Below are 26,218 nucleotides of genomic sequence, written 5' to 3'. Positions count from 1 at the left end.
AGCATAGCAAATTATGCCAAAATATTTACCCCCTCGCCCTTAAATTTGTTTTTTCTTTTTTTGAAAATTTTCAAAATGTTGACAAGCGTATAACTTGAATTTTTATCGAATTAAAAAATGTCATTAGGATGATTTGCAAGTATTTTTGTCGTGTATCAGGAAATTTGACAAAAATTTCTAAAACTCATGAAAATGTCTTTTTTTTCAAATTTTGGAAAAGCTCTAACTTTTTGAATTTTTGTCTAATCGAAAAATTTAACAAAGATAGTTTCTAAACATATTTGATATTTACTGAAGAATTTAAATGAAATTTCCTAAATTATCAGAAAAAAATATTTTTTTTCTGAACATTTTCAAAATTTTATAACTTGTCTAATTTTCATCGAAATCGAAAATTTTATTTGGATAATTTTGCAAGTGTTCTACCCAACTATAAGAAACTTTGACAAAAATTGCTACAATTTAAAAAAAATTCAAATTATAAAAATGATCCAAATTTTTAATTTTTGGTTGGAAATATCTGTTTAACGAACTTAACCTTCATTTTGGGACCCTTAGAAAGTGTATCAAAGACTGACTAGATTAGACAAATTCTTCAAAATCTAGCGTGGCTACAACATTCAGGTAACCATACATACAGACATAAACTCTCATGAATGAGAATGTAAAAGTTAACGATTATGTATCAATGGGTCGGGAGTTTTTAGTTTACCAATTATCACAAGATTAGCTTGCCTATAAAATATGTTTTTTTTACGTGGATAGTAAGGAGACACGTATTTTTTTTAATTAACATAATGATATTTTTACGAATATTTGAAAATTTTGAAGGTATAATGCCTTTGTTTCAATTTTTCCTTTCAAACCCTTGCCTCCTTTGTAATTTATGAGATAATAATGTTTTTCTTGTTGTAATTTATCCAGTTTTTTTCTCTTTCATAATCCACAAAAAATTGACAAAAATAATAAAAAATAGCAACGTTATTTTAGATTTTTGAAAAAAAGAAGAAAAAATGTTCTCAAAAACCGCACTTTAATAGTATACCTAATAATAGCTTTTTTTTGTGTTTCGGTAGAAAAAAAAATATTAAAAAGAATAAAAAATATTTTTTCTCTTCAAAAGCAGACCAATACCAAACGGCAAATTTGTTGCAAGTAGACATATCAACACCCCTTATTCCTAAAAATCTCCGGAAAAAGGTGGCGTTTTTTAGAATTCTTCTTCTTCAAAAATTCTAAATAATGTTACAATTCTTTATTATTTTAATTTTTATTTGTGGGTTTAGAAACAGTGCAAAAAACTGGATAAAACAAAACGAGAAAATTCTTTATGTCACAAAAAATTGCCAAAAAAAGCAAGGTTTTGAAATAAAGTAAGAAGCATTTTTTCCTTCTGAAAAGCAACAAACACCAAACGGAAAATTTATTAAATATTAAAATTGGCGTTTTTGAGATCTTTTTGTCTCAAAAATCCTAAATAACTTTGTCGTTGTTTATTATTTTAAAATTTTAAAGGAGTGAAAATACTGAATAAACTGAAACAAGAAACACCTTTATACATAAAAAAATTTCAAAAAAATCAAGGTTTTAATATAAAATAAAAATAATCTTTTTCTCTCGAAAAGCAAAAACACAGCAAACAGAACAATCTCAAAAAATTGCAAAAAGACAAGATTTTGAAAAAGAAATAAGAAACATTTTTCTCTCTTCAAAAGCAAGCCAATACCAAACGGAAAAATATGGTAAGCAGACTATATCAGTACCTAAAATTCCTAAAAATCGCAGGAAAAAACACGGGGTTTTTTAGAATTGCTTTTGCTTTTTTTCAAAAATCGCAAATAACGTTTTCATTTTTTATTATTCTAAAATTTTTTGGAAGAGTAAAAAACGGGATAAACTGAAACAAGCGAATCCTTCATATTTCAACAAATTGGCAAAAAAGGCAAAGTTTTGAATTAAATTAAGAATATTTTTTTCCTTCCGAAAAGCAAAAATACAGCAACCAGAAAATTTATGTTAAGAAGACTATAGCAGTACCTATTATTTCTAAACATTTCAGGAAAAATGGGTGGGTTTTTAGAAATCATTTTTTATTTTTCAAAAATCCAAATAAATTCGTAATTTTTTATTCTTGTTAACTTTTTTTGTGTTTTTCCAAAGAGTGCAAAAGCTGGATAAAATGGAAAAAGAAAACCCTTAATATCTCAAAAAATTGCAAAAAGACAAGATTTTTAAAAAGGAATAAGAAACATTTTTCTCTCCTCAAAAGCAAGCCAATACCAAACGGAAGCCGTTTTGTATTATTTGAAAAAAAATTCTGTGGATTTTTCAATATTGCAAAAAACTGGATAAATCGAAACGAGAAAAACCTTCATATCTCATAATTTTCAAGTTGTAAAATGTTCTTACATTTTTCAAAATTGCGCGAAATTAATACATGTTGCAAGGGCGTTACAAAATTTTTGATTTTAATAACTAAATGTTTCTCCTTCAGCTCGTATAATAGTAAAAAATAAAAATGCCTAATTATTCAAAAATAAATCTTACTCGAAACGCAAAAACCTTTGTCCACCAATTCGTCGCAATATATCTGAAGATTTTCGGCTATCTCTGGATACTGTATGCTACTGACTCTGTGCCAGGATCTTTTTCTTTTCAAAAGTCTCGCCAGCAACATTTGGCTTTTGGCGGATAAAGTCAAGCCCGAGAACAAAAAATCGAGTTCTGTCTCGTCAAAGTAGCCGCAGTTTAAGGCATTTGAAAAAACGTCGACGATCATTGTAAAAAGGTGATCTGCATGCTTTTCCCCCGGAAAAATTACATCCTTCAACTCGTATTTTTCGGCCACGTCTGTCCTCAATGATCGATAAGTTATATCAAATTTTCCACTTGCATAAATCTTCGTCAAATCGAAATCGTTTGGCCCAATGGCTCCTTGTTTTCTGAGATTTAGATTTTCTATCGCGCGTTCTGTTATTTCGGAACTGACTGTTTCCTCAAAAAGTTTTCTCGGGCTAAAGCCTCTTGTTGAATTTCCGGAAGATCCACGAGGAGATTTTTTCGGGGTGAACGAGCTGGATATTTCTACTCTTGGAGAACAGTTTAGAACCGAATCAGATTGACTTCGAGATAGAGATTCAGCATGGGATATTCGGTAACTCGATTTTTGTGGAGAATTTTCATTAGAGCGAGAAATTTGCTCTTGCGAAGGATATATTTTCACGACTTTACCGGTGGGTGAACTGATTTTCGGAATTTTTGCAATGTTCGCATCCAATGGCGCATTCGCTCGTTTTCTCGGAGAACTTGCCATGCTCTTTGGTCGTTTAGGCACTTTAATTATTGGGGAGGAGTTGCGTTTCCTGGGACTCCCTACAGTTTTTAACAGCTGTAATAAAAACAAAATGCATTATAATTTCTGTTGCTTTAACGAATGTTTGAGAAGTGTCACAAATGTTAAAAAATAGTGCCATAAAATTGTTCAAGCATTAAAATTAAAAAATGAACTTAACAAGTCTTTTCTCTTTTTCTCATTATTTCACTGAATTAATAGAATCCAATAAGAAATTCCAACTATTTTTAGTTGAAAGGTTAAAAATTATTGATTTAAAAGTTTTGTAATTAATAAACATTTTAATTCTTTTGTTGGACATTCGTCTTTTTGACGTGAAATTTCATTAATTTTGTTGTCCTTTTTTTCTTTCTTGGCGAAAACATTTTTGTGTTGATTGAAAATGGTAGTCTTTGGCGCAATCAAAATTTGACCTTGTAATGTTAATTTTGTCCGCCTTTTCCTCCTTAAACTAAATAAGTTAGTATATCGAAATTTCGGGAGGAAATATATGAGATGACATCGGTTGCGTCTCTTCTAGTAATTATTTTGTACTAAAAAATTTAAATAATTGAACTGGAATACTTGAAAATTTTAAGTAAGAAGAAATTTTTTTAAACAAGGCAATTAACTTTGAAAGAAAAACATCATGTTCTACAAAAAAATATACTTTTTTTAAATACGTGAATTTTAAACGAAACAGTTGAATTTTCATTTAAAAGAGACAATTTTTCAGCTAAATTGTTGAATATTGAAACCAAAGTATTACTAATCTACAAACAAGATTTTCAAAAAATACATTAATTTTTCAACAACAAAAGGAATAGTTAAATTTTCAGTTGGAGAAATTAATTTGCAACCAAACTGACGAATTTTCAACTAAAATGATAAATCCTCAACTAGAATATTTAAATTTTAAATTAAAAAAATAGTTTTAAACTAAAACAATGAATCTTCAAATGAAATAGTTGAACTTTCAACGAATTTTGAAAATAAAAAGATCATTTTTCAACCAAAATTCAGCTGGAATAGTATTTCCATTTCAAGTTGAAAAGAACTATGTTCTACAAAAAAGAAACAAATTTTCAATAAAATGGCTCATTTTTTAAGCAAAGAAATGAATTTTTAATATAAATGATGAATCTTCAATAAAAAAATTAAGTTTGATGAAAAGAGTTTATTTTTCAACCGAGCAAATTTATTTATAACATAAAAGATGAATTTTTATTAAATTTAATTTAGTTTTTTTTTTTACTTAAAATTTAACCGTTCTACTTCGGGTGGAAAATTGATATTGATATTTCAAAATTTAACAAGTTAGATATATAGTTGTTTTTTATAATCGAAAAATAATTTATTTCGTTCAAAATTCACGTATTTTGTTTTTAAAAAACTTACTATTTTGTTAGAAAATCGACTTTTTAAATCTAAAACTTATTTGTTTTGGTAGAAAATGATTTTTTTCTTCGAAAACTAATATCATTGTTTAAAAATTCTTCTTTCAGGTTGTAAATTCAAGTATTCCAGTTAAATATTCATCATTTTAAATAAAAATTCATCTTTTATGTTATAAATAAATTTTCTTGGTTGAAAAATAAACTCTTTTAAACTAAATTATTTTTTTTATTGAGGATTCATCATTTTAGTTGAAAATTCATCACTTTGGTTGCAAATTAATTTTTCTAACTGAAAATTCAACTATTTCTTTTGTTTTTAAAAAATGATATTTTTTAGTTCAAAATTGAAGTAATTAGTTGAAAAATTAATGCATTTTTTTTAAAACCTTTTTTTGTATAATAAATTTGGTTTCAATATTCGACAATTTGGCTGAAAAATTGCCTCTTTTAATTGAAAATTCAATTGTTTCGTTTAAAATTCACGTATTTGAAAAAAATCAATTTTTTTGTAGAACAAGATGTTTTTCTTTGAAAGTTAATCTCCTTGCTTAAAAATTTCAAGTATTCCAGTTAAATTTTATAAATAATTAATTCTTTTAGTGAATAATCTTTCAATGAAGCCGAGTTACCGACTTTTTCCAACTCCAAACATTTCCGTCGCTTCGTCTGCTACAAGGCAGTCACGGAAAACTTAAAAGTACCGCTTTTTCTTGCAAAATAATTACTCCAAGGGACCCAACCGATGTCGGCTCATATATTTTCTTCCTTCTCCTGAAATTTCGGTATACTAACTTATTTAGTTTAACAAAAAAAAGGCGGACAAAATTAACATTACAAGGTCAAATTTTGATTTCGTCACAGATTACCATTTACCCTTATACATCCATCTTTTTGGTTTGTAAATTCATCTCTTTCTGCAGAAATTGCATATTCCTTAGTTAAAAATACAATTTTCTGGTTAAATGTTAATCTGTTGTGGTTTTTTGAAAAATTAATTTTTCTCAATATAATCTGGACTAATATCACATCCATTGCTCAAACTTTTTAGTGAAAAATGTATGTAAATTTGTTTTAAATTGGTCTGTTTTGGTAGAAAATTTAACTTCTTGGTCGAAAATTCAACTACTAAATTTAAAATGTAGGTATTGTCTTTTAAAAAGAGAATTTTATTTTATAATATTAATCTAGAAATCGTATTTTTTTAGTAAAAAAACATTATATTTTAAAATAAGATACATTTTTTTCCATATAGATTTTAACAAAGATTTACAGTTTTGAAAAATCATTAGAATTATATCCAATGTTTTTTGTTTGAATTAATAAAGTTTACAAGGTTCAACAATTTCGGATTATGTTAGTCAAAAAGGTTCAAAAAGTGTTAGATATTAAAAAAAGATTGATAATTTATTAACACTTTTGAGTTACATTAAACTTTTTATTCGAAAATTGGCATTAAAAAAAAATTTTTTCTTGAATTTTCAACCATTTGAAATTTAACCTTTCAAATTTTCAGTCAGAAGAAAATAACATTGAAAACGGAATTTTCAACAGTTAAAAATTTCAAAATCTACTGTTGGAAAATGATGAAATTTGACAATACCTTTTTGAACAGTTGAAAACTTAACAAAAATAAAAATTATGCACTAAAAACAAGTATTAAAAATGCAATATTCACATAAATTCAGATTAGAATTAAGTAATAAACATTTAAATGCATAATAAAAAAAATTGTTTGATTGTCTATTTATTACACAAAGATATTATATATTAACTGTGAAATTGAGATATCAATTTTCATCAATTATTAAAAATGTTGTCCTTGCATATCTTTTCCTTTATTTTAGATAACAGGCACTATGAAATGGCTATAGAACTTTAATGAAAAATTCCGTTCCGTTCATATTTCTCTGATTATAGTTAATCTAGTTGAAGAAATGTCAGTTTTTCATTATCTTTTTAAAAAAATTTACAACTAACCAAATTTTAAAAAACCCTTTTTTTGTGCTTTTTCAACAAATTCTAGCATCAATGCAAAATTTACTCAATTTCTAATTTGATATTATTTTTCACTAATAAAAACTCTACTTACAAAAAATTCGTCATAATTTTTAGTCGATAAAAACTTGGATCAAAAATAAGTAAAAAATTGAAAATTTAACCTCAACGTGCGACGGTCAATATTAAACAAATAAATTGATTTCAAACAAAATTTCCGAGCTCGATTTATCTTTCCCAAAGGTAAATTTGATTGCAAGTATTACATTTATTTATAGTCAAATCTATATTATAGTTATTAGAGTATTATAATTTTGACCAAAAAAAATTTCTAAACAGGAAAATTTTTGAATTGGGTCCTTTAATGAGATTCTTTTTGGGTAATGAACATGTTACGATTAACAGAAAAATATTTCATAATGAAAAAACATTAATTCAAATGTTTTGTTTGCAATATTGTCAAACAAAAATAAACACATACAAGAGAAAAAACTGTAAAAAAATAATAGAGAACCGATTTTACCTTTGCGTTGGTTTTCCCTGTTCCTTTTTTTACTGACGGGAAAAAATGATCGATTTTTGATTGCGACATAATTTTCTGGCAATAACACGAGCAACTCGAAAAAAAACTTGTATCTTACATCATTTCACACATTTTCACACGTCCAGCAACCCGGATGCCGCGGGAATTTTAGGTTAGGATTGTTTGTTCGGGCTATCCTGACAGCAAAGAGAATTTTGGTTAGTTATCCAGAAAAGTTTCCGTTCTTTTTTGACATTTTTGGAAAATTTCAGCAATTTCGGTAATTTGAAGCATTTATAGGAAAATTATCCTTAAATAGTTGAATGTTGAATCGTAAAGTGTCAGAGTATTTAGTTTGAAAATAATGAACGATTTTTTGAAGCGTTCACTGTTTTAACAACATTGTCCCTATTTTTCGTTGCTTTTCAACATATTCTCATCAAAAATTAAGCTCTCTTATAAATTCTAAAATAAATTTGTTGCAATTTCTAAAAATTTTGGAGATAAAAATACGAAAAATTGATTTTTCAAGTTTCGAGGACGTCAAGGTAAGTTTTGGTTTTGGTAAAATTATATATATATTTTCTATTTCTCCTTGTCATTGCACGAAAATTTAAAGGAATGTCGAGTTTATATTGAAAATTTCTCTTATCCACGTCTATATTAACGATATTAATGCAGTGTTTAATGAATATTTAACATGTTGAAGAATGTATATTTTGAGGTTAAGTTTTGTGATTCTATAGTTTCTAGAGATTTTGAGTTCAAAAATTCAATTTATACGTGTTTTGCATAATTTTCCCACAAAGGGAAATACTGTGTTTGGATTTACTTTCACTGGTTCATGATGGTGCGAAAATTATTAATGAAAAATTCTATTCGGCTATAGGACAGAGAATCTTTTGTGATCAAGAAATTGCTAAGATAAATTTTATTATACTGGAATCGTTTATAATTAAACAATCTTGAATTAAAAACGTAAATCGAAACACTGAAAATGTTTTGGTTTCTTTTTTAAATCTTTTCTAATTGTAGTGTTAAAAAATAATTATATTTAATAGTTGAAAAATAATAGATAAATAATTGATTTTGAGATCGATATTAAACTATATTATTACTGAATATTAACAGTATTTTATTATTTAATATTAACTGATATTAAACAATATTAACTTTCTAAAAACTTGTCAATTTTACAAGTTAAACATTAATCATTCTCAAATTCAAAACGTTTAAATTAAACAAAAATTTTAATTTTAATTGCTCGAAAATGATAAAATATCAATTTTGTAGCTTTCAAAAATACTTATCTTTTTTGAATAAAATTAAAATTGTCTTTATTTTTCATAAAATTTGAATTTTATATTTAGGACTCCTTGACTTTTAAACACTTTTAAAATTTCGTAGGCTATATAAAAATGGGAAAATTTTAATTCTTAGACTTAGCAATTTAAATAATTTCACTACTTGGTATTGCAAACTGAAAATAAATCAATTTTATTCTTAAATTTAGAACGTTTTAAATTGAATTTTTTGTTATTTGAGTTACTAAAAAATGTTACAATATAAAATTCAAAGCCTTTATCACTAAAACTTCACACCTTTCAAAACTTGAAATAAACAATTTTCATATTATTTTTTATGTAAGAGTTTTATGTGTACAGCAATAAAAATTGATCAAATTTCTTGTAAATCAATCTGTGGATTCTTTAAATTCTCGAAAATCTTTAATTTCTCTCAATTCCCTGAAATACTGGAATATTCTGAATTCCCTAAATTCCTATGTTCTAAACTCTCTGAATTCCTTTAATTCGGAGGTTTTGGAATATCCTTGAATATTTTAAATCGATTATATTCTCTGAATTTCGTAAATTATCTGAATTCCTTAACTTTTCTGATATCTTTGAATTTTCTAAAATCTTTCAATTTTTTATATTTCCTGAAATCCTTCATTATTCGTAATTGCTTGGATTTCCTGAATTCTATGAATTTGGTGAATATTCTGAATTCCTTAAATATTCTGAGATCCTTGATTTCTCTAACTTCACTGAAATCCTTGAATATTCTGAATTCCTTGCATTCTCTGAATTCCCAGAATTCCTTAAATATTCTGAAATTCCTTAAATTTTCTAATTCCCCAGAATTCCATAAATATTACGAATTCTCTAAATTTCCAGACGTTCCTAAAGGCTCTTAATTTTTTTGTATTCCATGTAATCCCTGAATATCCTGAATTCCTGGAATATTCAGTTTTCTCTTAATTCTTTCAAACCCTTTAATATTCTGTATTTACTGAATTCCTTGACTATCTTAAACTCCTAAGTTCTTTTAAGTCTCCAAATTCCCTGAATTCCTTAAAATTTTCTGCATTCTCGGAGTTTATAGAATTTCTGCAATTACTCTGAATTCTTTGAATTATTTCGAACTCCGTAGAATTTAGGGAGTTCTAAGAATTTAGGAAATTCCGCGAATTGAAGGAATTCAGATATTTTAAACCATTTAGATGAATTCAGATATATCTGGCAATTCGGAGGAATTTAGTTGATTTCAAGAAAAGAATTCAAAAGGATGTGAAAGAGTTTAAAAGCATTCCAAGCAGTTTAAAATAGTGAAAAATCATAAAAAATTGAATATTTTTGAGCCGGCTTTCTTAATTTTCCAAGATTCTTTCCACATTAATATGTGAGAAAATAAAAACATTTTGCTTGAAAAATAAAGCCATGCCTCTCAAAAATTTTTTTCAGTAATTAAATTGTACAATCAAAAAATTCAAAACATTGCATTCAAAAATAAAAGAGGAAAAACAAATACTTTTTTTCAGATGGGAAAGAAAAAAATTTTGCAACCTTCGGTTCCAGGACTTATGAAAATTGAAGTCAAAGATGAAATAGGTAAGAAAACAATATGTATTCAAAGAAAATAATTTTTTCAATGTTATTTTAAATCATTAAATTGCATAGTATAGGACATTTGATTTAATTGAACATTTATTAAAAAGAAGGATTATTATTAAGGCAGTGTGCTTTTCATAATTGCAAATTAATTTTTAAATATCGACCCAAAATCCTTTTGAGCCAATGTATCTAAAAAAAGGATTTAAGTAAACCCCTGTTTCCAAAGAAAACTAAAAAATTAACAAATTTTACAGAACTACAGTTAAATCCCGTTATTAGTTTAAAATATCGAACTGACAATTATTTTCGAGGGGTTAACCAATTCGATTTTTCGTGTGCATTAGATTACAAAATTACAGGATTACACATGATTATAGAGATTACTCGGTATTGCATGGGATTTCAAAATATTATAAAAAATTAAACGGGATTAAAATTTATTAAATTTTGTTAAAAAGTGTTGTCATGCCAAGAATGAGGTGTTTGGAAAAAATGGTATATGATTTTAAGTATTTAAATTACATCATCAGTCTTGTATTATTCAAGAAAAAACATAATTTTTATTCTAAAAAAATGTAGGACTTACGAAAAATAATTATTTTAATAATATTTGTAGTGATTGAATTTTTTCTTTACGTCGCTTCTTATCAATTATCTAGAAACACTTGAGTTTTAATAAATCATGAATTACGTTTTCGGGAAAATCATTTCCTAAAACTCTACTGCATCCATTTTTTAAAAGAAGTTTATAATCTTCAAATAGAGTTATTTGTTTTAAAAATCCTTTCTTCAAAAAAAAAAATTGTTTATATATTAGTACCTATTATATGGTCCCCCCAAAAAAATTTATTTAAAAAAAAAACATTGTTAAAAAAAAAGATTGTTAAAAAAAGTCTTTTTTCGATGTTTTAAAAATTTTCATTAGAGTAATGCTTTTTGTTTGAAATGGCATCATGACCGAGAATTGAATTAAAAAACCGGGAATCTTCTTCTGATCGTAGCAAATTTCAAGTTTTCATTATTTTAATAATTTTAGTCTAGTTAGAAAATAATTATCTTTTTATTTTAGGATATTTCCGTAAAGAAATGTAATTTCAATTGGAACAGGGAATTTTTGACATGGAACGGGGATTTTTTTAAAGAATTATAATCGGGATTTAGAATTAAAGAGACAATTTAAAAGGTCCATCTTCTAAACTTAAGAAAAAAGAGAGTCCCTTAAGTAGTTTTTAGAGTAGAAGTAGTATTTCGAAGAGAAAATATTTCTGAAATATAATATAATTTTTTTCTTACATTTTTTGTTTGGGATAACCCTTTTTTTCTTGAAAATTTAATGACTTGCTTTTGAAAATCAAACTCTTTTATGTCGTTGAAAATTCGACATTTTTTTATTGAAGATTCATCATTTTAATTAAAAGTTGGTTTGTTTAGTTGAAAAATGAGCTATTTCATTGAAAAGTTATTTTTTCCTTGGATGAAAAGGAATTGGTTTACCAACAATTTAACTATTTTTCTGAAAATCCTATTTTTCTTGTTCAAAATTAATGTTTTTACGGAAAATTCTACTATTCTATTTAGGGTTGAAATTTTATTTTTTTTAAAGAAAATTTAACTATTTGGTTGAAAATTGATATTTTTAATTTAAAAATTCAACTATTTTTTTTGAAAATTCATGTACTTTGTGGAAAATTCATCTTTTTATAGAAAATTAATTTTATTGGTCAAAAATTCTTTTTTTTAATTTTAAATTAAACTATTGTAGTTAAAGATTCATAATTTTAGTGAAAAACTTATCAGTTTGTTTGAAAGTTAAGTTTTTCAATTGAAAATTCATTTATATTGTTGAAAATTCAACTATTCCAGGTAAATGTTCATCATTTTAGTTGAAAATTTATCTTTAAGGTTAGAAATAAATGTATTTGGTTGAAAAATAAACTCTTTTGTTGAAAATAATTTTTTTTAAATTAAAGATTTGTCATTTTAATAAAAAAATTAATTTCTTGAGTTAAAATATGAGCTGTTTTATTGAAAATGTGTTGTTTTTTTTTGTTTAAAATATATATATTTTTTAACAGAAAATGAAAATACTATTCCAGTTTAATATTCTATAATTTACTTAAAAATTCATTTTTTTGGCGGAACATTAATTTTTTCACTGAAATTTTTATTATTTAATGTTTGGCTGATAAATGATCTTTTTTACATCCTCATCATTCATGATTGAGAAAGTATTAGAATTGTCGGAAATTTGACATCACAGTTGTTCAACGGATCTCCACGGTTAAAGACCCCCCTGAATCAGAAAATCAAGTTTTTACGATGGCCTCTGTCTGTCTGTCCGGCTGTCCGGCCGTCCGTAAACACGATAACTCTCGAAGAAATGAACGAATCAAATCAATCTTTGGCACACTTTTTTAAGATCCTAAAAGAAAGGACGAGTTCGTTAACCAGACATTTTTGATAAAAATTCAAAAAGTGAGCGCATTTTGAACATTTTTGGGACCATATTTTTCTGAATTTGAAAATAGTATCGACAGATATTTATAGTATTAAAACGAAACAACAATTTATCATCATGACTTTTTTCGATAAAAAGTAAATTCTCAAGATTTATAGCGTTTTCAAAATTTTTTTAATCAACCGAAAATCAAAATTTTAAGCCAAAAAAAGCACGATATGAAAAAAAAGTCAAGGAAATAAAAACATTTCTTTTTGAAAGCCCTACAAGATTATCATAACAAATTTGTGGATTTTCTTGAAAAATCAAAAATTCAAAATTTGATTGTACAAAAAATAATGAAAAAAAATTCCATTTTGTGGCCAAACTATGTAGGGCGCAAAAAAAAGATGAATTGACAAAAATTGTTATCCCGAAAAAGATCTACAATTTCATTGAGAATCACTTCTTGATAGGACGCGCACTTTTTTTTTTATTCGTGAAATATAACCCTGAATCACTGTTCAATTAAAATCCTCTTTTAACGTTGTGAAGGAATTTTTTCTATCGATTTAAACCTACTTTGTTTCGAAATGACTGATTCTGTAATTTGAAGTTTGTCTACTTCTTTGATTTAAATTGTATTACGTATATAAATCTCACATGTCATTAAAGTTATTATTTAAATTATCTTCTATTTAGGTGACAACGATGTAGTCGTTGCTAGGGACAGACTTAAAGGAGCACTTCGAGAAATATTGCATCACAGTGACGAGGGTTCATCAGCCGACTCAAGCGAAGATGCTTCACAAGAATACAGATCAAATTTTAGAAAAATGTAGGTCCATATTTATTATTATTATTTTGTTTAGTATAAAAATAGTTTTTTTTTTTAGTTTAGGACTCCTTATTTTTGTATGTTTTCATTTTCGTCGCTTTCAAATTCAGACGATTCCAAAAAATTCTTTAAATTTAAAAGTGATGGCGATTCGACATTCTAGGGGAAACCAGTACGAGGCGGATAGAAAAACTTTTAAAGGCTTAACAAGCGCTAAATTTACAACATTAATTTCCGAAAGCTAAATCGTTAATTGCTGAAAATTCAAGTTTTAATTAAATTTAATTGTTTCCAACGAAAAGCACTAACATAAAGCGAAGTTAAAAGTTTTTAAATCTTGTTCACATTACGATTATTTTCGTTTGAAAATAAAAATTTTCTATGTAAAATACCAATCAAACTTTAAATTGTTTAAAAATTATGAATTTTCTTTCAAATCTAGTGATTTTTTAATAAAAACTGTCAATTTATAATGAAAAGCACTATCAGAAACTGAAATTGTTGAAGCTTTCAAATTTGATTATTTCAAGCAAAAATCATTGGATATAAATCTAATGTTTTTTTTTTTTGTTAAAAATATCAATTATGGGTGCAACACATTAACAAACAAAAACACTAACATGACGTAACAATTAATTGTTCCAAATTGTAAATCTTCTTTAAAATTTTATTATTTTTGTTTTAAATAACTAATGTTATGTAAACAAAAATTTTTTAATAACCGTAAATTTGTCAAAGATTAGAATTGTTCTTTGCAACCGACATTGAAAACCGCTAGATTAATCCACAATTCTACAAAAAGTTTAATCTTTTCTTGAAATCTAATATTTTTTACTAAAAATACCAATTCCTGGCATAAAACGCTAATATAACCTAAAATTTCTGAACATTTATAAATCTTCTTTGAAATCTAATTTTTTTAAATTAAAAATACAACCCTACGACGAAAAATAATAAGATAATTTAAAATAAAAAAATAAAGAATTTGGTCTTGTTCAAATTATCATTATTTTTGTTTGAAAATGCTTTTTAATATAAAAATTTAAAATTAATATTAGATAATACAAAATTTTTGTATTTCATAGTAGATATTATCTACAATAATATGCATGCAAACACAATATTTTTGATACTTGAGAAAAATTGATGTTTTAAGTTTAGAATTAATATATATAATTTTTATTTCAATATGTAAACAATCAAAATCTTTTATTTTAAATCAAAAATATCAATTTTGCGACAAAAAATACGAGCATAAGCTATTATTGTTTAAATATTGTAAATATTCTTTACCATGATTATTTTTAAATTTAATTTCAGTATTGTAAATCTTCCCGTAAACCTAATATTTCTTGTTTAAATTCACATATTTTTTATCAAAAATGTTAACATAATCGAAAGTTGTTGAAAAATTGTAAATATTTTATAATATCTAATTTTTATTATTAAAAATACCAATAAATATTATTGTTCAAATATTGTAAATATTCTTTTAATTATAATGATTTTCTATTAACAATAGCATTTTTAGACAAAAAACACTAACATAACAAAAAATTGTTTAGAATTCAAATTTTTGATTTAAACCAACAACGCAACCTAAATTTGTTCAAGTGTCATTAAATTGCTCTAAAATATAGTTTTTCTTCAAATCTTAAGTTCCCAATTTTATTATTTTAATAAAAAATAATTTTATTTAAATCTAAGATTTTTTGTTTAAAAATAAAAATTTCAGATGGAATATAACCTATATTTGTAGAAAAATAGTAAATATATTTTTTTAATCTTATTAATTATTATTAATAATACCAATAATAGTACACTAAAGGTACTTAAATAATCAAAAATTGTTAAAAGATTTTAAGTATTGTTCAAATTATGATGATATTTGTTTGGAAATACAAATTTCCTATGTAAAACGCCAACGTAACCTAAAATTGTAAAAAATCATGGATCTTGCTTGTAATTTCATGATTTTTTAATGAAAAATTAATTTGACTACGAAAACCATAACAGAATACGAAATTATTCAAGCTTGTAAGTTTTATAATTTTAAACAAAAATCATTTGATTTTCACGTGAAAGACTTCAATAGAAACTAAACTTATTGACAAAATTTAAATACATATTCTTTCAAATTTAATAATTTCCTAGGAAAACCACTAACATAACATAACTGCCATAACCGAAACTTTTTGAAATTTTTGAATCTGTTTTAAAATTATTTTCTGTATTGAAGTTACCAATTTCGAAAGATAAACCCTAAACTGATCTAAAATTGTGAAAAGAATCTAAATCTGGATTAAACTATAATCTTCTTTTTTATACCAATTTTGGGCGATTGTTTTTCTGTTCGCACAAGACTTTTTAGATAATTTTTATTACTAAAGGGGTTATTAAATTTGTAGATTTAAATTTACAAATTTTTAATTTATATTAAACAGCTTCAAGTAATGGAAAGCCAATCAAGTTTTCCACAATAATGAACGCGAGATTTTCTATACATTTCGTTACATTATTTTTTCAGAAAGAATATTTAAAAATAATTATAAATTTATTATCTAGAGACACAATGCGTCCAAAGATGAACTTCGCCAACCGAAAAGTGAAAAGACGTCGACAAATGCCAATGGATCCCGCTTTCCATCATACTTATGTGATGAAACTTTTTGATCGAAGTGTCGACCTGGCTCAATTTCGAGAAGACACTCCTCTCTATCCAATTTGCAGAGCCTGGATGGCGAATCAGCCTCGAAATCCAAATTTGATTCCAAAGTGAGATATCAGAACTTTTGAATAATAAAAAGAAATCTAAAAGTAAAAAGAAGGTGACCACTGGACATTTTTTTGTTCGAAACTTTCAATTTGGAACATTTTTAAATATAAAATTATTCAGATTTAAAAGCCTAATTCTAAAACCATCTGAATAATAAAGGTTCCAAATTATTCTCTTTTGAATTATTTTCTCAAGTTTAAAATTAATAAATAAATTGTAAAGTCTTTGATTTAAAATTGAATTATTGAATCGTAAAAGATTTGTATGAAAATTATTATATTTCAAACGTAATTTGTATGAAATTATCTAAATGAAGTTTAAATCTAAAGTTACTTAAATTATTTGAAATTATACTAGTTTAAATGATTTAAATTTTACAAAAGAGATTTTTTAACTATTTTAATTTAAACTAGTAAAGTTTAAAGCACTTTTTATTTGAAGTTATTTAATTTTTAAAATTTAAAACTCATGTCTTTAATATTATAGCGAAGTTAAGATGCTAAAATTAATCGAGCCGAGAAAAAAAGTTGTGTGGAATCCTAAAAAAAAGGATTTGGAAGTTGGTTAACATATTTGTTCGTTTTTTGATTTTATTTTTATAAATCTTTACTTGTGTACTAAAACAATAAAATATGTGGATTTGAAATTATTTAATTTAGAACAATGTCTGTTAAGATATTTTTTAAATGGTAAAATACGAAGCACTTTTTCTATTTATCGTTATATTTCCAAACATAGTAACTCACTCAAATTTTGAAATAATTATTGACTTTTTTACTTATTTTCCCTCTTTCAGTTCTTCCACATTTAGTGGTAGTGCAAATAATTTAACAGTGTGTAATTTTAAATCTGAGCTTTATAATTAAATATTTGAAATGAAGCGTTAAAATATTGAGAAGTTCAATAAACACTGTAAAAATAAACAATGTAACATTAAATATGCTTTTAAAATATTTCAATTTTAATCGATATTAACTTAAAAATTCCAAATTAAAAAACTCAAAATTGAAAATGATTTTACAAAATTGAATACTGAAATTTAAAATAGTTTAGTTTTGAATTTCCCATTTGAACCTGGAAAACCTGGAATTGTCAGGGAATATTTTCCAAAGTCAAGGAATTTGTTCGAGAGCGTGCTTAATTTTTTTTTAAATTGAAATATAAAATTGAATAACAATGATTCTTTATTTGTAAAAGTAGTTTTATATGACTTTATTTAATTTTTTTGAAAATTCGTAATTTTTTGTTTGTTTGAAATTACGATTTTTGACTAAAATTTTAACTATTCTAGTTCTGGTTGAAAATCCATCGTTCTTAGTAGAAAATTCAAGTATCTGCTTCAAAATTCATGTATTTTGTTGAAAATTCGTTGTCTTGCATTGAAAATTAACATTCTTGGTGGAAAATGTATATTTTTGCTTTTTTTTGTGAAAATTCTGTTTTTGGTTGAAAACTCAACTATTAAAGCTAAATATTAGCTGTTTTTGTTAATAATTTAATTTTACTTGGTTGAAAGTTAACCTCTTTTGGTAAAAATTTTGATTTATTTGTGTTGTTTAAGATTCATCATTTTAATTGAAAACTCACCACTTTGGTTATAAAATGAGCTATTTTGTGAAAAATTTGTTTTTTGTTTTTTTTTTTTTTTTGCTATTTTGTTGAAAATTTATTTTTTGTTTGCCTGTTAAAAATGAATTATAAACCGAAAATGTATCCATTCAATGTTTGGATAAAAATTGATCCTTTTTAGTCAAAAATTCGTCTTTTTTGGTAGAAATTAATCGTACTCGCTATTCCAGTTGAAGGTTCATCATTTTAGATGAAAATTAATCACTTTGTTTGAAATTTAACTATTTTTCTAAACATTAGTTTTTTTATTGAATATTGTTCTTTTTAACTGAAGATTGAACTATTAAATTTTTAGTTGACAGTTTATTATTTTTTGTTAAAAATTGATTTATCATGTTAAAAATTACTTTTTTATATAAATTAATTTTTATGGTTTAAAATTCTTTTTTCTTTTTTTGTGAAAATTCTGTTTTCGATTGAAAACTTAATTATTAAAGTTAAATATCCGTTGTTTTAGTTTATAATTTATGTTTAGGCTTAAAATTCTACTATAAGTTTGGGAATTTATTTTTCTTACTTGAAAGTTTAAGTATTCCATTTTAAAATTTCATGTATTTTGTTGAAAAGTCGTATTTCTTGGTAGAAAATTAATCTACTGGTTTGGAAATTAATTTTTTTTTCAAATAAAACCGCTTGGTTGACATTTAAACCCTTTCTCTAAATTTATTATTTTACATATATGTTAGAATTTCGTCTATTCCAGTTGAAGATTCATCGTCCTAAATAAAAATTTATCATTTTGTTTGGAATTTTGTTTTTTGTTTGATGGAAAATGAATATTTTAAACTGAAAGTTTAACTGTTCCATGCTTGGTTGAAAACTGATCTTTGGTAGATGAAAATTTAACAATTTATTTGAAAATTAATCTTTTTTAGTTGAAAATTCAACTATTTGATGGGGAATTGGTGTATTTTACTAAAAAAATCGTCTTCTTTGGAAAAAATTGATTTTTTCGATAGAAAATTCAACTATTTGGTTAAAAGTTCATCTATCTTGTTTAAAATGTGATACTTTATACTTAAAAATAAAAAATTGTTAAAATTATTGTTGAAATTCTTGGACTTTAGGGACAAATTCAAGAAATGAGTAATTCTGTTTTTAGTATTATTTAATTATCAAATAATCGATGGTGCTCATATGTTTAAGAGCATCTTGTAATACCATTTTTCGGTTGTTCAAAAAAATGCGAAATATTTTAATAGCGCCGTGCTATGAAGAATTATACCTGCAAAAAACTTTAGATACCTGAAAAAAGTCTGGAATTGTCAGGGAATTTTTTTTCCAGAATTTGAGTATACACCCTGTTAACAGTAAAAAAATTTGTTTTCAACATTTCAACTTGAAAATTAGAATAAATGGAAAGTTTTTTCTGTGAACTGAGTGGCCGGCCTATTAATATTTTATTTTCAGAGCTCGTTCACCAAGTCCGGAGATGGCCAGAGATGAGAATTCCGAAGAATCACTTTATGATTCAAATGGAGAGCTCAAGGAAGTTTGCACTTTACCGCGTCCTTTGCCAAGCGAGGAAGCGTTTCCGAAAAATAGGATTCCTTCTCCCATTCCAACCGAAAGGGAGGAACTCAACTTGGATTACGTAAGACAATTTATTTGAATTTACATTTCTTTATTGCGGAAAATGTTGATCTTATCACGTTTTCAGATTCAGATTCACGTATGATTCTCATGCTTTAAAATTGTAATTTTTTATATTTATTAGTTTAAAACAAGCATTTTTAATTCAAGGTGCTTTTGAAATTAAAGTAATTTTAATTTAAGGGGATTACGAAATTTTAAATTGTTTCGAAATTTTGAATTTATTTAAATTTTAGAACATTTGTAACGAAAAATTCGGGTTTATATTTAAATTAGGAATTTCTATTTTGAATTAGGTTAAGAATTGTGAAATTTCAGCTTTCATTTCCCCTATTCAAAAAATCCTCGTCACATTTTCGGACAGAATTTACCACAAAAAGTCGGCGAGAATTGTCACATACTTTCAAGGGAAACCACAAGGATCAATTGTATAAATCCGGTCCGAAAATAGCACAAGGATTTTTTTCAAAATCTATCAAAACTTGAACGTTTTCTGTTTGAATTAGTTTTAATCGGGAAGGGTTTGTTTCTTTAATTATTTTCAAAACCGAAAACTTTTTTAACCACGAGCTTTTAATTTGAAATATTTCAGGGAATTAAAAAAAAAAAATAACGGAATTTTTCATTGAAATTAATTTGAAGGGATTTCTAAGCGTTTGGCATATTTTAGGATAAAGAATTTTCTAAAGTTTTGGAAGAAATTGAACAATTTTAAAGTACCTTTAAGGTTTTGTGATACTTTAAAGGATTTCAATAATTGTAAGGGATTTTCAAGCTGTCAGTGTATTTTAATAAGTTTTCCAGGATTTCAGAAAATATAATATAACTTCACGGAATTTTATAACATTTTTAATGGATTTCAAAGAATTTATTCAAGAGAATAATTTGAATTTTGAACCATTTGAAATGGTTTAAACTATTTTAGGTAATCTTAAAAGATTCGTAAAATTTTGTACTTGATTTCAATGATTTGAAGGGATTTCAAAGCGATTGCAATATTTTAGGATAAAGAATTTCCCAGGCTTTCGGGAAATATCGCCACGTCTCATAGAATTTCATGGGATTTAATAATAATTGCGTGGATTTTGAAGAATATATTCAAGAGAAGTAAGGTATTTCGTAGGGTTTCAAAGATTTGAAGAGTTTTGACATTGGTTTTTGTAATTCACCCTGAATTCTTATTAATTTATTCTACATTCGTTTAAATTGTCGGGAATATTGTTTAATTTTTTTAATTCAATTGATGCATTGATCAAAGGATTTTGAATATTTGAAGGTATATATTTTTATAATTCCTTGGCATTTCAAAGAGCTTTAGGACATTTAGAAAGATTACCAGAATTTTTTTATTTACTTCAATAGTTTGAAGAAATTTCAAAGACCTTCACATATTTTAGGGCATTTTAAAGGATTCCAAGATATTTTTAAGAGATTTTAAGGGTTGTAATAATTTTAAGGAATTTTAATATTTTAATTAATTTCAAAGAATTTTTCACAAAAAGTGTGGGATTTCGTGGGGTTGCTACTATTTGAAAAGATTTGCAAATATTTTTTGGAATTAGCCCTGAATTCCTCTAAATTTATCCTGAATTCGTCTAAATTCTTTTGAATTCTTCGAAATTCACTCAATTATACTCGATTCAGTGGATTTTTAACAAGTTTTTGTTTAATTCATCTTGAAGCCTTTAAAACTCACCTTAAATTCTTAAGCATTTCATCAAATTATTTTAAATTCTCTTTAATTTTTGTAATCTCATTTAAAATCTATTCAATGGATTTTTTTACATTCTTGAATTATTTGCAATTCGCTAGATTGCTTTTTAAATTCATCTTGATTTTTTTATGAATTTCATCGAATTTTTCTCATTTCGCTTAAAGTCCTCTAAATTTGACTGAAATCGATGGCATTTTTCAATTTTTAAAATTATTTCTAACTCATTTAAATTATTTTTTTGTCATAAATTAGTAGGGTTTCCAAGATTTGAAAAAATTTAAAATCCTTTTTTTGGAATTTACCTTAACTCTTATTAATTATCCCTGAATTCTTTTCAATTCTTTGGAATTCTCTAGAATTGTTTTAGTTTACTTGAATTCTTGTAAATTTCTCAATATTCTACTGATTCGAATGCAATTTTCTAATTGTATAAATGTTTTTATTTAATTGATCCTGAATTCTTTCAACTTCAATTTAATTCTTACGCAGTTAATTAAAGTCTTTTGAATTTACTTGCATTTTTTAAAGCTCATTTCCAATTTTCTGAATTCAAAGAAGTTCTTTCATATTTTTAAATGGGTTTCAATATATTACATTTTTTTTAAAGCTTGAATTTTTATAAATTTGATCGAATTCTCATTTATCTTAAATTCTTCTAAGCCCATTCTAATTTTACAGAAATCAATGTTTTTTTTCAATTTTTTTCCAATTTATTTGAATTATTTTGAATTTACTTCAACTTTCTTGAAGTCTTATGAATTTATCTTGAAATTTTTACCCTTTTAGCGCGAAAAAGTACCCTTTGTGCGTGACAAAAGTCAAATCATATATTTAATAATTGAGCTTGCAGTATTTAAATATATAAAAACGGAATCTAATTATATAGTTCTTTCGTTGGTTATGATAAAAAAGACAAAATATACAGTTTTGAACGATTCGAATTGAAATTCACAATTTTAAAAAGAATTATTCTGCAGTTAATATTATATTCTATTAACATTTTCAATGTTATGACCTTTAAATTAATATGCTAATTTTTCTAACGCTTTATTCAAAATGATTAATTTAAAGGCTTAAAATTTTAATTAAAAATGAAAATATTTAAACTGCATTTTAGGTCAACTTTTTTAATTCCCCAAACTAATTTTCAGGCCAAAAACGACGATGTTGGTCTAATATTTTTTTGCCAAGTTATTCAGAGCGTATTGAAAAATTTAATATCTTTGAGACAAAATTAAAATTTTTAATGATGAAATAATTGTGAACCAAAATAAAGAAAAATCAGATCACTATTAATTACTCAAGAAATAACAAGTTCGAAAAAAATGCAGAAAATTATCCTTATATTAGCTTTAGAGTGGCCGCTGGACCGGGAAAACCGGGAATTTTCTGAGACCGGGAAAATCCTGGAAATGACTGTGAATTTATTTCTTGACCAGGAATTTTCCGAATTTTAAGAAGAAAAATTTGCCCAAGTTTGATTTGAACAGTTTTGTGAATAATGAAAGTATAAAAAACTGATCAATAATTGATTTGACAAAACGATTCTAAATCCGTTCAAAATTTGAGAATTTCCAGATTGTAACAATATTTTTAATTAAAGTTTTAGGTCTTCCTTTATATTAAATTGAATTAATTAATTAATTACTATATTATTTTTATTAGTTTTCTTAGTCATTCAAAATTTCACTGTTTATTATTTGTAAACAAAATTTAAGTAATTTCAAGAGATATTTCGTAGTTTTGAAAAGATTCAAAATTAATTAAAAACTTGAAAAGACTTCAAGTAATTGAAAAGAAGTGTGTTAACATTTTTGTTTAGAACCTATAAATCAATTTTAAAATTAACCGAATTTTTCCTAAAACTTTTGGAAAATCCTGCAAATTAAAAGAATCCTTCAGGTTCTTTTTTGATCATTTTGGAAATCTCTTTAAATATTTTTTAATTTTCTGTTACAATAATTTTTCAAAATGAAAAATCATTTTCAATTTTCCTAAGAATCTTAAGAAAATGTTTTTATTATTTTTAAGCCTTTCACAATTCTTAAAAAGTTTCTAAATTTTTGTATTGAAATCTGCAAAAATCTGTATTTGTTTTAAATTCAGCTTTGGGTATTTGCACTAAAATTTTGGTACGAATAGCCTAATTTTTTCAGGTCACAAACTTCGTGTAAATGATTTGAAATCATTTCAAGTTCTAAATTTTATTTGGATATTTTTAAAACTTCTCAATATCTCTTAAAATTACTCTAACTTTTTCTACAAATAATAAGTGTTCCTATCGTTATTTATAAATTCAAATTTTAACGATTTTTGTAATTTGCAGAATTTTCTAAAAGTTGTAGGAAAAATTCAATTAATTTAAAAATATATTTAAACGGTTCGAAAAAATTGCAACAATAATTTTAAATTTGGAAAAATATAAAACCACTTTTAGATCTCTCAATATTTTGAAATAAAATGTTTAAGTTTTTGAAGGATGCTTAAACTATTTAAAATGAAAATAATTTAACTTCTGATTTAAAAAATAGTTAAGTTAAAAAATATTATTTTTCATTTTTGAATTTGTCTAGCTTAAGATTACTTTTAAAAATATAATTTTGAAAATTTCTAAAGTTCATTGCTTGATTCTTTAATTTAGAGTATTAAAAATTTTAACGTGGATTTATATTTTTGGAATTTAATCTGAATCTTTGAACTCTTCATTTTTAAATTTTCAATTGAAAAGTGTTAGTACCTTCTATTTCATATGTGTAAATTTAACTTATTGTTTATTACTTTAAACGGAAAAAGTGTTTAGAATAATTTTTGATTTTTTAAATTTCATTAACCGTAAAAAATGTTTGCGAACCGGGCATTTTTTTCTTCGATTAAAATGGCCACTCTGAGTTTTTTTGAGAATCTTTGCAAACCTCGGCAAATTGTTGTATCCTTAAAAAACACAAAACGATCTTCTTCTGTACCACAAATAAAAATGCATAACTGTTTTTTTTTAGTTTTATAATTTTAAAATCTCGAAAATCGTAATTTCCGTCCATACATTATGCTTGGGCCTGAAGTTCTTTTCCAAATTTGCTTTGCTTTTATATTTCACCTGTTTCAAATTTTAAACATCTATCATTTATTTAATTTTCTTGTTTATAACATTTCTTTTTAAATTTCTCTCATTCATTTTTTGTTCACAGGACGGACAAACACTCAAGTCGAAAGAGGAGCTATGGAAACAGCACAAACAGCATTGGAGTGCTTTGCGCAAAAAGTGGCACCAGCAGGCTCACAAAAACGAGGCGCGATTTGCCAAGAGCGCGAACATCCTCGGTACCATTTTCAAAAAGTTCGTATCTATATCATTTATCACTTATATTCGTCAATCTAGATTCTCACTTTTCTGCGGGGGGGAAAAATAGTATTTGAAGACTAAAATTAAACGTAATATATTAATATTGGTAATAATAGCTATAATAATCGTAATAATAGTTATAACAACGTAACATTTCTCATTTCAGGGCGCAATCGGAATACGAGTAGGACTCGGTGCAGTGTTTTATTTCGCGACTTTCGCTGACACTTTTATACAAATATACCACCACTTTAGTTAGTAGGAAATTTACCCTAGGACGCTCTTCGATGTATCGCCTAATCGTAGTAGGAAAACTATTCGTATATAAACTTTTATAAAATCGGAGATACGCCAGAGAAATGAGGCGAATAAATGACCAGACCTAACATCAAGGCAGGGATAGATACAAATTGGTTTACTTATTTCTTTCTCTTTTTTTTTTTTACATTTAAGTCCCTTTATTCTGTGAATTTAAACTCTTCAAGTTTTTAATGCCTTCTTTGAAATTTGGAATGCTCTCGAGTTTTTATTGAAAATGTGAAAATCCAAATGGACTTTTCACTCGGGGACACTCAAATTTAAAATACTTATACTTTCAGCGCTTGAAAAAAATGTGTCCGCTCGCGCGCATTCTCGTACAAAAAGAAAGTCGGGGAACGGCGCTAATGCTTGCACAAAGAAAGCATTTTCAATCTTCCATTCTGCAGACTTACCAGGAAGATTTCGATCGGATATAAATTTATTAATTATTCTTATGGCTGATATTAATCTCACTTTTCGGTGAGCGAAAGTTCAAGAACCTGTCGGAAAGTTTCCTCTTCCAGGAGTCGTCGTTGTTCCTCTTCGAGTTGCTGCTTCTCCGAGAGCCTGAGAGCCATTTGGAGTTGTTCTGTAGCGCCTGCAAAAGGTTCATCATCCTCGGGTTCCTGGTCAGCGGTTGGTAAATTTCTAATCTCCTCTTCCGTGCAGCCAGTCGCTGTCTCGCGGAAGAGAGCCAGGCTCGCTTGAATTGCTCTGCATTGGAAAAAAGTTTCAAACTTAGCTGAATGTTTTTTTTTAGATACAGTTTTCCCCGTTAAGGATCTAGATACACAATTGCAAATACAACATAATAATGCAGAATATTTAGGAAGTCTTAAAATAAAATAAAGTTTTGATATTTGGAATTTTCAGTGCCAAAAAATCGCAGAAAATAACATTCCCGAATCCGAACTATTAAGACATTTTTTTATTTTTGGTTCGATTCGGAAATTTGAGAGTTTTCGATATTTTGTAAATTCGACCATTTTCTCTGAAATTTTCGATTCCAAAATATTATATTTTCCTTGTCGGGAATATTCAAGTGATGAGAATTTTACATTGTCGGCAGTTTTTTAATATCGGGAATTTTATTTTTCGGATTTTTCAATCTATAAATAAAAGCTTCGAATTTCTGGTGTATAACCATGGTGGCGATTCAGCTAATGATTTTAAATTCTGGTCTGTTTCCTGGTTTTGTCTGGTCAAGTTTTTCAATTTTTCTGGTCAACGAAAAGTAGCATATTCATATTTACTCCAAAACGCAAACATTTATTTTAATTCATCACGTTCATTCCGAACATCCTTTAATACATTAGAGCAAAAAATTGTAAAATAAATGAATTTAAAAAAAAAATTGAATCTTCTATTGGAATTGTTGAATCTCAAATCAAAAAGATAAAATTCCAACTAAAATGATGAATATTTAACGAAAATACTTGCGTTTTTAATGA

General features: G+C 25.8%; 3 protein-coding genes across 7 annotated transcripts in view; 1 reads left to right on the top strand and 2 right to left on the bottom strand.

The window, feature by feature from the left end:
• LOC117179775 (fanconi-associated nuclease 1-like) overlaps nucleotides 1–7,415 on the bottom strand; it is a 30,907-nt gene extending 23,492 nt beyond the window's left edge. The window contains exons 1-2 of the mRNA XM_033371877.1: nucleotides 7,247–7,415; nucleotides 2,548–3,388 (exon numbers count right to left, since the gene is read on the bottom strand). Of these exons, the coding sequence (XP_033227768.1) occupies nucleotides 2,548–3,388; nucleotides 7,247–7,315 (910 nt within the window). The 5' untranslated portion in view covers nucleotides 7,316–7,415. The remainder of the gene's footprint in view (nucleotides 1–2,547; nucleotides 3,389–7,246) is intronic.
• Nucleotides 7,416–7,577: 162 nt separating this feature from the next.
• On the top strand, nucleotides 7,578–24,877 carry LOC117167506 (protein lin-37 homolog). 3 transcript variants are annotated; one of them, XM_033352520.1, is made up of 7 exons: nucleotides 7,910–7,970; nucleotides 10,068–10,137; nucleotides 13,280–13,415; nucleotides 15,981–16,190; nucleotides 19,231–19,414; nucleotides 24,313–24,461; nucleotides 24,634–24,877. In XM_033352520.1, the coding sequence occupies exons 1-7, from the start codon at nucleotides 7,947–7,949 to the stop codon at nucleotides 24,653–24,655; spliced, it is 795 nt and encodes a 264-aa protein (XP_033208411.1). In that variant the 5' UTR covers nucleotides 7,910–7,946; the 3' UTR covers nucleotides 24,656–24,877. The 3 variants fall into 3 exon arrangements, with proteins under 3 accessions (XP_033208404.1, XP_033208411.1, XP_033208396.1); XM_033352513.1 differs by lacking the exon at nucleotides 7,910–7,970 and adding an exon at nucleotides 7,578–7,794 and having other exon boundaries at nucleotides 24,313–24,877; XM_033352505.1 differs by having other exon boundaries at nucleotides 24,313–24,877.
• The window catches only part of LOC117167491 (ankyrin repeat domain-containing protein 13D), a 35,489-nt gene continuing 33,394 nt past the window's right edge, over nucleotides 24,124–26,218 (bottom strand). For all 3 annotated transcript variants that reach the window (XM_033352475.1, XM_033352484.1, XM_033352494.1), the window contains one exon: nucleotides 24,124–25,481. In XM_033352475.1, the coding sequence (XP_033208366.1) occupies nucleotides 25,238–25,481 (244 nt within the window). In that variant the 3' untranslated portion in view covers nucleotides 24,124–25,237. The remainder of the gene's footprint in view (nucleotides 25,482–26,218) is intronic.

This window comes from Belonocnema kinseyi, chromosome 1, assembly GCF_010883055.1.
Source record: "Belonocnema kinseyi isolate 2016_QV_RU_SX_M_011 chromosome 1, B_treatae_v1, whole genome shotgun sequence".
Classification (NCBI taxonomy): domain Eukaryota; kingdom Metazoa; phylum Arthropoda; class Insecta; order Hymenoptera; family Cynipidae; genus Belonocnema; species Belonocnema kinseyi.
Note: the sequence above shows the minus strand (reverse complement) of the source record. Positions and strands in the feature narration are given on the sequence as shown.

Excerpts from the sequence above, each read along its gene's own strand:
- LOC117167506 (XM_033352505.1), top strand. The coding sequence starts at position 7,947 with ATGTTGAAGAATGTATATTTTGAG. Across the intron at positions 16,191-19,230 it reads AATCCAAATTTGATTCCAAA|AGCTCGTTCACCAAGTCCGG; the intron begins GTGAGATATCAG and ends TTTTATTTTCAG. Across the intron at positions 19,415-24,312 it reads AGGAACTCAACTTGGATTAC|GACGGACAAACACTCAAGTC; the intron begins GTAAGACAATTT and ends TTTTGTTCACAG.